Raw genomic sequence first — 14244 nt, forward strand, 5'->3', positions numbered from 1 at the left:
GTAGAACATTAAAACAAATCAACAATATTCCAAATAACTTCAATAACATTTCCCCCATCAATTCGTTCCATTCTGTGTAATGAATTCTTGTTCTGTTAGATCTTGGTTTAGCAGTTTGATGAAAACTTTTTGCTTTTCAACTATAAAGAATCCTAGAAATCCTGACTCCATCTACCAATATGCTCTGAAAGTTGCTGTCCTTTTCCACGAGGCTCTGTGACTATCCTTCCTGGTTGAAGACACAAACTCTGGCCTGTAGATTATAGCAGAGTCTTTGATCAAGCATCAAAGGAAAAGAAAAACTATCTACAGTGTTAAAAAAACAAAATTCAAATAAGTAACTTTTGAAGCTCTTATTGACTTTTCAATTCATGAACCAGGCAACATTCAGTCTAGCAGATAGAAAGGAGCTCCAAGAAGTTGTACAAAATAAAAGACTGTTACAGGCAGAAGGGAGTGGGAACACTAGGTAAAAAAGCGGGTTGGTTATTGCAAGATTACTTTCCTTTAGGGGACAGCAGGCGTCAACCAGGCAGATTAGCTAACTAGCGCTTATCAAGTGACACCTCATTGACTGGTTTAAGATTCCATTTCTGGGAGAGCTAAAACTAATGAAGTTGTCTCCTTTTGGTGATGTGGAGCTTAGCGTAAGCAACTCCATTTTGGACCTCTTGTCTTGTTTTTAACAATAGATAACTCAGACTTAATCGCTATTGTTAATTTATTACTGATATTTTCCAAACGTGAAAAGTCTGATGAGGCTCACAGTATGAATAGTACAACTGACAAGAGGATTTCACTCTTACTGTGCAAAAAACAAAGACCAAAAAAAAAGCCTCCTTCCCCCTAGCCCTCCCAACCTCAGCCAGATAGATAACGGCACAGGTGCAGAGCCCTGAGTTTCCACAGATTCAACCACAGGAAGGAGTGAGGGTGGGGAACCATCCAAATCCAGCCCTCAGCTAAAGCAAATAATAATAATGGCGAAAAGCTTAAAATAGATCCAGGGAGGAGCTCATTTTCGGGGCATAAGAAGTAGTGCAGCACCTCAGGCATTTCTTGTTTTGGAAATTGCTTTGGTTTGTTTTTACTTCCTTCTATTCTGTTGGAACAGAAAATACAGACCTTTTACGAACGTATTCACGTCTGATGATGAACTCATTTAGGCCAGCCAAAATAATTGTCCGACAGGGACACAGGACTTCAACCTCAGTTCAGAAAATCCCTGACATCTGACGTAGGAGGATTTATAGGTTTAGTGGAAATTGCTTTTTCTCCTGCCCTCCAGATTACAGACTGTGGGTTGATTTTTTTTTTTTTTTTGCATGAGTAAACATCTTTCTAATAATGAACAGAACAATAATGTGTTAAGAGAGAAAAAGAACATCCTTTTCCTTTTTTGCTGTTTCTTGAGAGAACCGTTTGGATTTGGAAACGCATGTTGGCTCTCCAGAACATGAAAGTTGGCCTTTTCCTTTTGTGGTGGCCATGGGCTTGGGCTACTGAAAGCAGAGTGCACTGGAGAAAAAGAGACGTACAGGAGATGTCGAAGAAAGGCAGGTGAGTGGACTTCTCCTGATCGAGGATTTAGGGGAAAAGGGTATGTAAAGCAAGCTTCTGGTTTTGTTGTGGAATCGTTTACAATATATGGTGTTTCCCGTGGATGCCTTTTGCCTTTTTACTCCTTTTCCCTTTGTTTTCCTGCTTCCGCCTACTCCCCCTATTAGGAAGTTAGAATTATGTTTTCTTTTTAAATGATGCTAGATTTGATACAGTGCTATCATCGCATATTCTTCAATCTCTTAGGAATTGTCCTGGGTAAAAGTAGATACTGGATAAAAGAATATATGCACATTAAAAAAAATAAGGGCAATTATTTGATGTTTGCATCCTAGGTTGGAGCAAATCTGGGAATTCTCAAATAACCCATGGGACCTCTAATTAGTGAGAATGATTCTGTGAGTTCTAATTATTTCTGCTAGATGTGTAAGTTCCTTTTAAAATCTTTTAAAAGAGAAGAAAGCAGCTGTCTTCAAGCTGTACGGCTAGGAGGATCATTAGGTGTCCCCACCAGTAGTAAATCGGGAGGATGCAGGGATGGACCTGCCTGAGGACCAGCCGCTGCTGGTTACCAACACGGTACACGCCACCCTGGCCATACCAGCCTGCGGAGGGAGCTTAGAGAGAGCCAGACCGATCCTTCAGCATCGGTCTCACCTGGGCAGCTCTGTGACAGAGCTGGTAATGGAATACCTGCATACCTGCTTGTCCGATATGCATCAATAAAATAGGACATTTGGAGATCCCCCTAATCCAACTCTCTCTCTTTTACTGAGGAAGAGATGGAGGCAGGAAGGGCACTGATTCTTGGTTCTTTATCAGCCTGAGTCCAAATTGAGCTTCAGCTTTCTTCATCTCTGAATGTAATTATGATTAGAGGTCATAAAAAAGCAATTAGTATGGAAGGAAGTCCAGCTTTCTGGAGTTTGGGGCTAGTGGTTGGGCTGGGCGTCTGGTTCCTTAGCGCCCAGCTCTGTGTTTGAGAGAGCCCTCCACACATGGGATCCGGAACAGCCAGCTCTGGCTCACAGCACTTGTTTCGAGCTGTTTTAGCAACATCACAAAGCTAGGAGCTGAAATATCCAGTGGTCATGGTGAGCCCTGGACACAGACAGAGACTGCTGTGCACAAGCCATATGTCCTGTTACAGTCAAGAGTCAGAAGCTGCTGGGCAAACGGTGGAATCAGTGGAGCGGTGCTGCCATAGAGATGATCTGAACCAAATGTGCTCTCGAGGATTAAAAACAACGACAGCAACAAATCCTATGGGTTGTCGCCAAAAACTTCTCAGCCTCTCTCCCAAGTCAGAGCTGGAGGAGCGACCTATTAGTAAATACCATTGAGGAAGAGAAGTCTAGAGACTGAAATAGATTTTCTTTTAAAAATTACTTAAGGGCTTCCCTGGTGGCGCAGTGGTTAAGAATCCGCCTGCCAATGCAGGGGACACGGGTTCGAGCCCTGGTCCGGGAAGATCCCACATGCCGCGGAGCAGCTGGGCCCGTGAGCCACAATTACTGAGCCTGCGCGTCTGGAGCCTGTGCTCCGCAACAAGAGAGGCCGCGATAATGAGAGGCCCGCGCACCGCGATGAAGAGTGGCCCCCACTTGCCACAACTGGAGAGAGCCCTCGCACAGAAACGAAGACCCAACACAGCCATAAATAAATAAATAAATAAATAATTTAAAAAAAAATTACTTAAAAGAACTTTCACTTTTTTAAAATTATGAAAGCCGTATATGACCATTATTTTAAAAACCATAAGAACAAAAATTTTTTCAACACACAGAAATCACCCATAATCCCCAAACCTAGAAGTAACCTTGTTAACATTTTTGTGTATTTTCTTCCAGTCTTTTTTTCTCTAAGCATGTATTGAATATTTACTAGTCTGGGGTTATTCTATGCATATAGTTTTGTAACCTCATTGTATTTAATACAATGATTTTGTTTGCTTATTTACTTATTTGAAGTCTATAGAATTATCATTTGAATGGCCACACTATAATGCATAATAGTATATAATTACCACCATTTAAGCATCTTCCTCTATTTGTGGACATTTAATTGCTTCCCCTTTGTTATTATAAATATTCTGTATGAATATCTTTGTACATAAGGGTAGTTGTCCACATACACGATTATTTAATTAAGATAGACTCCTGGAAGTGTACTGGGTCAAATGGCAGAAGAACATTGAAAGCTCCAATATAACTGGCAGAATTGCCTTCCAGAATGGTGAACCCAGCCAGGTTTTTGTTTTTACGTAGCCTCAACTTTTAAAGGCTCGCTTAATTTCAGCCAGACTCTAAACTCATAAGCTGCTGGTAATTTGTATCCAGGATTCGTTTCATGGGTCATAATAATAACATAGGAAGCAAGGTGAACTCATGCACACAATGGGGGTGAGGCAAGTAAGGAGGCTACGATGCAAAATGTAAGGAGGCCCTTGCACGACCTGAGAGGAAGTGCCTCCTTACATTTTGTGCCTTACTTGACTGACTCTCGGTAAAGATCAGAATGCCAGGGCAATGTTTCTAGAATGAATCAATACTTATGGTCTCTCCCTCCTCCCTGGAAGAATGAAGATCTAGGGACTTCCCTGGCGGTCCAGTGGTTAAGACTCCGTGCTCCCAATGTAGGGGGGCACAGGTTTGATCCCTGGTTGGGGAACTAAGATCCTGCAGGCCACACTGTGTGGCCAGAAAAAAAAAAAAAGAATAAAGATCTAGCCTGTCTATACCACAGGCCCCTGGACAAATGCTGGCTCAAGCTCTAGGAGGGTAAACTGATCCCATCAGAAACAAAGTACCATTATCATATTGCTTTGTCTTGCTAAAGAATTCAAATTTACTCTGAAGGTAGAGAGGATCTAATAGTTTCAGCTGATTTCCATTTTGGAGAGATGACACTGGTGGCAGGATGGCAGGAGGATGGGAAGGGTGCTACGGGGGGGACAGAGAAAGGCATCCAGAGTGTCTGCTTTAGACCAGATGAGAGACGGTGAGAGCCGGAACTAGGATAATGTGAGTAGGATGAAATGAACAGATGGGGAAGATGGACGAGAGCTTTAAGGAGGTAGAATTGTCAGAATTAGATTGGGTGAAAGTCTAGCAGGTATTTGGATGGTATAACTGGGTAGAGGGCGGTACCAGGGAAGGAAGAGCAGGAAGAGAAGCACGTTTGGGGGAAAAGATGATGAGTTCAGCACGAGCATGTGGACCTGGATGTGCCTGCAAGATACCAGGAGATGGTTGTCCAGTTGACAGGAAAGTCCTACAGGTCCGCATCTCGGGAGGGAATTCGGGCCTGGAGATGTAGTTGTAAAGAGAGTCCTCCTAGGTAGTGGTGGATGAGGTGACCCAAAGACAGTGTGTAGCATAAAATAAGAGCAGGACAAAGGACAGAGCCTTGGGGACGAACAACATTTAAGGGGAGGATGGAGGAAGAGGACTCGGTGAAGGAAGCTGAAAATGAGGGACCAGAGAAATAGATGTAGCACTGGAATAGAGAGGTATCAAGGAGGCGAAGGGAGCATCTTTGGGACAGTTATCAGTTGCTCGTTACAGGGCAGGCACTGCCCTGGGCAATGGGTGCCTCGTCAATGACTGAATCAGATGGAGGCTCTGCCCGCAAGAGGCTTACAGACCAGAGAAGTGTTCCAGTGCTGTGTCAAAGGTTTCCAGAAGGAGGGAGCGATCAACAGGGTCAGATCCCACCAGAGTCAAAAATCAGTTAGGTAGAGGGCCAAGATGTGAGCGGGCCAAGAGATACGGTGCGAAGAGCCATTAACAACCTCAGCGAGAAGAGACGGGTGGTGGTGTGTTGAGAAGAGAAAACGGAGTGAGTGTGGTTCACTCTTAACAAGAAACCTGGCTGTGAACTGGGAGACTGAGACTAGAGAAGGTGAGAGGGAGAGACAGGCAAGAGCTTCCAGGCGAGGGGAGACGAGCGGGTTCAGGTGATGAAGGGCAGAGGCCAGGAGGGAGGCAGTGATCACGCACAAGGCACTGCTGTCACATCCTGTCCTGACAAAGCACAAGCCTCTGGCTTATGGACAGCGTCTCTCTGATTGCCCTAAACACCGTGGAATGTGATTTTCTCTTAAGTTACTAGTGTTCTCTCTTCATCACATCCCTTCATTCTCCAGAGAGTTTGCTGGAACTTTGAGTCTCCACTTTGTGCTTCTCTCTCATCTGGTATGAGCTGCCCCTCATACTGATGGCTTCCTGAGCCTCTGCTGGGCTGCTCCCATGCTCGTGACACCCGTCTCTTCCCACTTCCTCTGGCTCAAGTCCTTTCCTCCTCTAATATTTAGCACAGATGTCACCTTCTCTGAGCAGCCTTCCTTGGCCCTCCCCTACCCCTGCCTCTCAAGTCTCAGGTAACTTTCTTCCCAAATTCCACGGCCCCTGATGGGTCCTATCTCAGAGGACTAATCATTCAGCATTATCACTTTTCTTCATCTGTCTCAGCTTCTAGACTGTGAGCCCCTTGCGGGCTGTCTGCTCAGGCAGCCATAACAAAACACCACAGCCTGGGTGGCTTAAACAACAGACATTCATTTTCTCATAGTCCTGGAGGCTAGAAGGCTATGATCAAGATGCTGGCAAATTCGATTTCTGGTAGGGACTCTCTTCCTGCCTTGTAGATGCCTCCTTCTCACATGGCCTTTCCTCTGTGCTCGCCAATGGGGAGTGGGGTAGGCGGGAGGTTCCAGGTGTCTCTTCCTCTCCTTATGAGGACACCAGTCCTACTGGGTCTGGGGCCCACCCTCATGATCTCATTTAACCTCAAGTACCTCCCTAAAGGCCCTATCTCCAAATACAGTCACACGAAGGGCTAGGGGACTCTATGAATTGGGGAGGGGCACAATTCAGTTCAGAACAAGGGCTCAACCAGCACATTTATTCTTGTCTCCCCAGGTTCAAGTACAATATCTGGTAGATAGTAGATGCTCAAGAAATGTTGGGCATGAATAAATGAGTGACTCCTAACCCTTGCTATTCCTGTACTTCACTCACTCATTCCCTCAGTCATTCATTCATTCAACAAATAGGTATTGACCACACTGCCCCAGGCGCTGGAGGCAATGGTGAGGAAAGTGGACCTCACTCCTTCCCGTGACGTGCTGACAGTTTAGTGGGGGTGACAGACCTTAATCCAATAATTTTTACGGAACGTCAGAATATCAAAGACTTTAGAAATCCCTTCCTTTTAAAGATGAGGCGAGAAAGACCCAGAAAGGTATGGAACTCATGCCACCCCACGTACCCTCAGAGTTCCACGTCCCCTGTTTCTCTACTTCCTGTGCCCTCCTCTGACCACCATAAAATGAGAACAGGAAGTTCTATTCATGGATGTGAAAGTCGGGTTGAACCATATGAGAATGTTTTGATACTTCAAAAACAGTGGAATATCAGCCATTCCACGTGGTTCTAGCTAACATTTTCTTGTTTAATCCTTACAGCGATCCCTTAAGGTTAGTATTATTCCCCCATTTTATGGGAAACTGGGAAACAGAAAGATCGAGTAACCCACCCAAGGTTAACAGCTAATTGGTGGCCACCCTGGGATTCAAACTGAAGTCTGAATGGTGCCAAATCAGTGGCCCTTCCAATACCACGAGCAGCCTCGTTAAAGAAATCTAACTTCCAACAGGTGATTGTAACTTGTGATTTCTGTGACATTGGGATCTGTGACCCCCTGTTCTAGGCCTGGTCTCCTCCCCATTCCTCGGGTGAGAGGGCAGGAGGTCACTAGGCTGAGAAGTCACCCAGCAACTTCTCATTCCCAAATGCATCGCAGGCTCCTTGATGTACATACGCTTTGTTTTGTTTTGTTTAACGGCTGGTGTATTTAATTAGTGATGGGAATTCCACTCATAAGACATTTATTGTGAGTCTAAAATGTTCAAAGCCATATAGGTACGTTGTGAATAGGATATGATCACGAAACAAAGGTTGCTCATAAAGCAGGTGGTGTTGGTATTAGGGACAGATATTGATCTGCAAGTTAGAAAGTAGAATGTTCTATAACGTATGGGAAAAATACAGCCTGAGAATTCTGATAAAGAGAATAGGTGGGGAAAATTCAGAGCTTTAAACTAAAAAAAAAAAAGTAACGCAGTGTCTTCGAATGGGAAGGCATAGAGAATTTATGTTCAGACATACGTACAAGGAAAAAGGGATGCTCTAGGTCGAGATTTTACCTGAAAAGCAGGTGGACAAACATGCTCCTGCTGTGCCCTCTTGTGTCCCTGGGAGGGCCATAGCAGGCCAGGTCTGCGAGTTGAGGACCCATCAGGTCGGTGGGAACCGGGGTCTGTCATGGTGGCAAGAAGAAGGCTTGATCAGAGGAACCCAAGATAACACAGAGGCCACATCCAAGCTGGGCTGGTCCCACCCACACCAGACACAGCCTTCTGGGTCCAGGTGACTCAGGTCTCCCACGGGTATGCAGACTTCAGGTGTCAAGGAATAGTCACACTCTGGATTAGTGAGGGTTCTCCAGAGAAGTAGAACCAATAGGATATATGTAATACCTATTTATCTCTCTCTCTCTATCTTACCCCCACATATGTGTATTGTGTAACATATATAGTGTAATATGTGTGTGTATGTGTGTGTGTGTGTGTGTGTGTGTGTGTGTGTGTATGGATGAGTTCCATACCTTTCACCTTCTCCTAAGGTCTTCAGTTGATTAGATGAGACCTACCCACATTATGAAGGGTAGTCTGCTTTATTTAAAGGCTACTGATTTAAATGTTAATCACATCTTAAGAATAGCTTCACAGCAACATCTAGGCTGGCATTTAACTAAAAACTGGTACCATAGCCTAACCAAGTTGACACCTAAAATTACCTATCACACCTTCTAAGAGGCAGTGTTTTGAAACAGAGATTATTGGTTACCCCAAAATCCACTTAGTGAGGAATCAAAGGAAATAAACTATTTATACTTGAGGGAAAATACACAATACTGACTCATGATGTGGACGAATGCACAGCCTCTATAGCAATTCAAGAAATGCAATGTAAATAACATTATGATAACATAAATAAATACAATAAATAAAAATTAAATGCACACACGCACACCCCATGCTGGCGGGTCCGGGGGAACACAAAACCGTCTTTGTGGGGCTCTGACAGTGGACTGACCCTTTCCACATCGCCGTCTGCCAATAGGACTAGAGCTGTAAAGTACCTCTAATGTCTGAGGGATGATGCTTCTGGAATAGACTTGAAAGGTCTCAAAGCTGCCCTGTGGCCCAATCCCTTATTTCATGGCAGAGGGAACAGACTTGGAGAGAGGAGGAACGTGACATGTTCTCTCATCAGTCAGAAAAGCCGGGGCTCCCGGCAGTGTGCCAGCCCCCTAACTGCCCAGTGCCCTCCCTGCCGTGACAGGTCACTGCCTCAAAGACCTGTGCAGAAGAGCAGGGCGTGCAAACGTCACAGAAGCATCAGTTGGTTGGAAAACCAAGACACTAGCCCATGTTCAACCTTAGCTCAGTGGCAGAGGGAGCGCAGCTGGTCTGGCGTGGGTCTCCTCTCCCTTCTGCTGTCCAACCAGCTCGGCCACGCTGAGCAAGTCCCGTCTCATGGCCTTTGTCCCTGCTGTGCCTCTGCCTGGACCACTCTTTTCCAGAATCAGCAGGTCGTTCTCTCACCTCCCTCAGGCCTCTGCTAGGTTGTCACCCTCTCAGGGATGTGTTTCCTGGCCACCAAAATAAAACAACCCCCACAGTGGCCCATTCCCTAACCCCTAACCCTGCTTACCATCATAGCCCCGAATTTTGTTCCCATAAGGTAAGATGGAGCCCACACGGTTCCACGGATGTGTGTCCGTGAGGATTTCCTTCAAAGTTTTGGCTTGGGCACGAACAGTTACGGGCAACCCCAAGAATCCATCACCAAAGCTCCCAAGCCAGAGGGACCCTGGTGGGAAGTCAGGCTCAAACTGTAAGAGTGCCTGGCTTTGGGACCTGCCACTGCCACATTCTCACACCGTGACTTTGGACAAGTCGCTGGATATCTTCAAGTCTGCCCCTTCTGTAGAGTGGAGTCAATTATGTCTATCACTTCAGGGTTATTGTAAGGATCGTGTGGGCCAATGCATGTCAAAGAACTTTAACGGTAAAGCTCGAAAACCCATAAAGATGCTGGGCCTCATTTATGCCATCCTGTGGTGGATGCAGATCAGAAACGCCAGTGCAGACCCTCATCCACCAGGAGCCCCGCAGAGCTCGTCTTTGCTTTGAGGACAGTCATACTCTACACATCACCCAGTGATGTTCCCTGATTTGCCAACATGGAGGCCCTGCCCAGGGAAAGGAGACCACTTTAGGGTGTCCTGCCCTGTCTGAACTCACACTGAACTCGCATGCTATTGACATGATGGGACCCAATCATGTTCCTAAGTCGTCTTTGTAATCAAAGTTCTAGAACATGGCCAGGAATCAATCTGGAGCTTAACCTCAGCAGTTTCCACGATACCCTTTTTTTCTTCTTTGTGAATCTCAAGAAAGCGTCCTTCCATCTCCAGTTTTCTGGCTTCTCTCCTATTTTCCAGGTTTTCTCTGCTGCAGGATCCTTAAGTTTCTTGAGCTGTAATTCATCTGGGTCTGTAGGCTTGAGTTCCATTAAAAAAGCTAGAGCAGTTGTTCTCTATGTTGGCTGAGGAGGTCTGAAAGCTGTTGATGGCTGGGTCCCACCCTTGGTCTGGGGTGTGGCCTGGGAGTTTTTAAGTCTCTCAAGTGAACCCAATGTGTGATCAAGGCTGAGAAACACTGAGTGAGATTATCTCAGGGTATCATTTTCACCACGCTGGTCAGCAACTAATTCTTTTCACTCTTCCCTTCCTAATTTGAAGACCATTCTCTTTGATGGAGAATATCAAAGTAAAATTGGATTCTGTTAGCAGAATTACTGCCTTATTGTAATTGTTCACATTGTTCCAGCTTCCCCAAGCAGTACTTCCTTCTACTGACTGTCCTGGTTCAGAATCCAACTTTAAAGAATTCTGCTTGTCTTTAGCGCCTTTTTTGAGCCTTGCCTCATTTACACCTTGGTCTTCTTGGCACATTGCTTATGGACCCATTCATCTCTTTGGAATACACCTGTGGGTTTGTGTTTCTCTTTCCATATTTTGTACATATCTTAGTAAAGTCTGAGCTCTGCAAACCGTTAGGAGCTGGGGCCACAGAGATGTATGAGATAGAGTCCCTCCGACATAGAGTGCACAGGGAAGTGGGTGGGATGATCAGAAAGCCCCCGCTGTGCAGGATGGAGCACATTCTAATGAAGGTATTGACTTCAGTGGGAAGGAGGGAAGCCCAGGAATTCTTCCCGGAGGAGGTGATATTGATCTGTGTGTGCAAGGCATCATCTGGGTAAGAAAGGGTACGAAGACTAGTGGAAAGGACCTTCCAGATAGATGGGACAGCAGGAGCAAAGGCATGGGGGGTATAACTGGCAGCTGCAAGAAGAGGGGGGCAGAATGGGAGCTGGGGCAGGAGAGGTGGGCAGGAGGCTTATTATGGGCCTTGTATGCCTAAGTTCTATAGATTTCACTTTGAGGGTGAAGGGTTTTAAGAGGGGAAGTGGCATGATTGTGATTTCCATACCATGCTGTCGGTGTGATGGTTGGATTAGAGTAGGGTGAGACCAGAGACGAGGAAGTCTGCTGCCTCCCATGGGAGAGATGACGGGCAGAGGGAGTGGGAATGGAGAGGCCAGGATGCTGAGAGAGACTGTGAGGAGGAGGTTCAGCCAGGACTGGCTGAGTGCCTGGGACGGGCAAGGCTGGCCTGTCCAGGAGGGCAGCCCTGTGGACAGATACACCTCCCAGCAGTGCAGCTAGGGCTGCACAGGCCCCACTGCTCTCCATGGCCCTGGATGGGGGTGTGAAGGAGGATGACATCCAGGTGATTTGGACCACATTCAGGATTTCTCTCCTTGGCTATTCATATGCCAAGAAAGCAAGAACATTTCATTAGCAAGTTCTTTCTTTCTTCTTTTTTTTGTGTCTGGATTTTTAAAAATTGAAGTGTAGTTGAGGTACAATATTAAATAAGTTACAGGTGTACAATATAGTGGTTCACAATTTTTAAAGGTTATACCCAATTTATAGTTATTGTAAAATATTGGCTATAGTCCCTGTGTTATACAATACATCCTTGTAGCTTATTTATTTTATACGTAGTAGTTTGTACATCTTAATCCCCTACCCCTATCTTGCCCCTCCTCCCTTCCCTCTCCTCCCTGGTAACCACTAATTTGTTCTCTATATCTGTGAGTCTGTTTCTTTTTTGTTATATTTACTAGTTTGTTTTATTTTTTAGATTCCACATATAAGCGATATACAGTATTTTTCTTTCTCTGTCTGACTTATTTTACTAAGTATAATGCCCTCCAAGTCCATCCATGTCACTGCAAATGGCATTATTTCATTCTTTTTTTATGGCTGAGTAATAATATTCTGTTGTATATATAGACCACATCTTCTTTATCCATTCATCTGTTGATAGACACTTAGGTTGCTTCCATATCTTGGCAATTGTAAATAATGCTGCTATGAACAATGGGCTGCATGTATCTTTTTGAATTAATTTTTTTTGTTTTTTTGGATATATGCCCAGGGGTGGAATTGCTGGGTCATATGGTTCATTAGCTAGTTCTTGCTTCCTTGTCAAACTTAAGTTCTCTACCTTCTCAAAGGTGAAATAATCAGCAAAGTGAAGTATAAGTTATCAAGTGCTCTGCTGTTGGCTGAATGAGACTTCCGGCAGATCCCTTGCTTCTCACAGTCTCCCATCCTTGTTTTATCTAACCTCTGGGAGGTGTTTTGAGAAAACATCATCCACATACAAACTGATGAGGAACTACAGCAAGGAAACATCAAGAAGAAGAACCATAGGTCAGAACTTTTCCTTCTCTCCAAGAGGATAGAAAAAAAGATATCAATAGATGTTCAAAAAACGTACACCCGCTGTTCATTCTAAAAAGCTGTCTCAAATGTCATCCTGTATCATCGTAACTTGGGACATGTCAATTCCTCCTTCATAACTTTCCAGGGACTCATTCAGTAAATGCACTCGTTTAATCAGTGAGTGGCCACCAGTTTTCTGCAAGGTCCATGCTGGCTTCTCTTTGAGGGGAAAGGTAAGCTTGGGTGTTCCACATCTAACCCAAATTCCAGGCAATGGGAGCCGGGTCTTCCATCGAGACACTGTAGCCAAACTTGCCTCTCACCCTCAGAACCAGAGCCTCTGGATTTGACTTCTGGCTCCTTCACTTTTACAAGTTATTCAAACCCTCTGTGTCTTAGTTTCCTCGTGTATAAAATGGGGACAGTGGCAAAGCATACCTCACAGGGTTGTTCTGAACACTAACCCAAGTTAATACATGTGATATAGTTAGCATGATAACTGGCAGAGCGTTCAGGCAGTGTTAGTTATTCCCATTATTTGATGTGTGTCACACTTCATTTCAAGGTTAATAATCATACCTTGGCTGGTAAAAAGATGCTGATGACATGAAAAATATTTCAAGATGTATTGTAACTTGAGTTAGAAGCAAGTTACAATATTTCTCTCTCTCTCTCAGGAGTGTAAGGATATACTCAGGATGGCACAGGTTATTTCTCAGTGGTTTTCATCCTCTCCTTTATGCTTAAATCTATTTTTCAAAAAGTTTTAACATGGGCATGTAAACAGAAAAAAAGTTATTTTAAAATATTAAACAACAACACTAAAAAAAAGACTTTAAGGGAGTTCCCTGGAGGTCAAGTGGTTAGGACTTGGGACTTTCACTGCCGTGGCCCGGGGTTCAATCCCTGGTCTGGGAACTAAGATCCTGCAAGCCGTGTGGTGAGGCCAAAAAAAAAAAAGACTTTAAGCATCCTATTTCTCAGTTTTTTCTGAGCTAGAATCTAAGCTTCATGACGGCAAAGGCAGTGACATCTCAGAATTTGACAAACCTCCCTTTAGTCAGTGCCCAGTTCTGTTTCAGGCTGGGCCAAAGCCACAGTAAGACCAGGGCCAAACCTGATTTTCATTCCTACCCCCTCTTTTGGTCCCTCCTGCCTCTCTTTTCTGGTGCCCGTCCAAGGGGGCTGATCCCTTCCTTCATTCACGAACATGTGCTGGGAGTCCACGGGGGCCCAGCACTGTGCAAAGTGCTGAAGATGAAGAGGACGCTGCCCTCGGTGGCCTGTGGTCTCATCCTGCCCCTCCTGACCATCTGCCCGTAGCCCAACAGGCCGCCCTGCCTCTAATCTTAGCCCTTCCCCGCCCCCTGGGACCTGCTCCCGCACACCTGCCCCTGCTCCACTTTGCCACGGATGACATAATCCCCATGCATCAGCCCTGACGTGTCCCTGGGCATCAGTCCGGTCCTGACAGAAAACAGCACCGCACTCAAAAGGGCTTAACCAATAATTGAATAAAGGGACGGCTCGCAGAGCTGTGCGAAGGGTTCAGGGAAGCAGCCGGGCAGGTGGATGCCCCCCAAGCACTGGGAACAGGAGGAAGCCATAGGCCTGAAGGGTAAATTGTGTTGTCGGGGCTTATCGACGATACTGCGATTGCCTGTAATCACAGAGCAACACAGACATTGCTAGTCCCTGGCAGCAAAGCAGAGAGGGAAGGAGGAATAAACACCCTGTGTTTCATCTCCTGCC

General features: G+C 45.3%; 1 protein-coding gene across 1 annotated transcript in view; it reads left to right on the forward strand.

The window, feature by feature from the left end:
- Positions 1-1438: 1438 nt before the first annotated feature.
- The window catches only part of LOC132376368 (gamma-aminobutyric acid receptor subunit rho-1), a 31900-nt gene continuing 19094 nt past the window's right edge, over positions 1439-14244 (forward strand). The window contains exon 1 of the mRNA XM_059942051.1: positions 1439-1560. Coding sequence (XP_059798034.1) covers positions 1439-1560 — 122 coding nt within the window. The remainder of the gene's footprint in view (positions 1561-14244) is intronic.

Source organism: Balaenoptera ricei, chromosome 12 (genome assembly GCF_028023285.1).
Source record: "Balaenoptera ricei isolate mBalRic1 chromosome 12, mBalRic1.hap2, whole genome shotgun sequence".
NCBI lineage: Eukaryota > Metazoa > Chordata > Mammalia > Artiodactyla > Balaenopteridae > Balaenoptera > Balaenoptera ricei.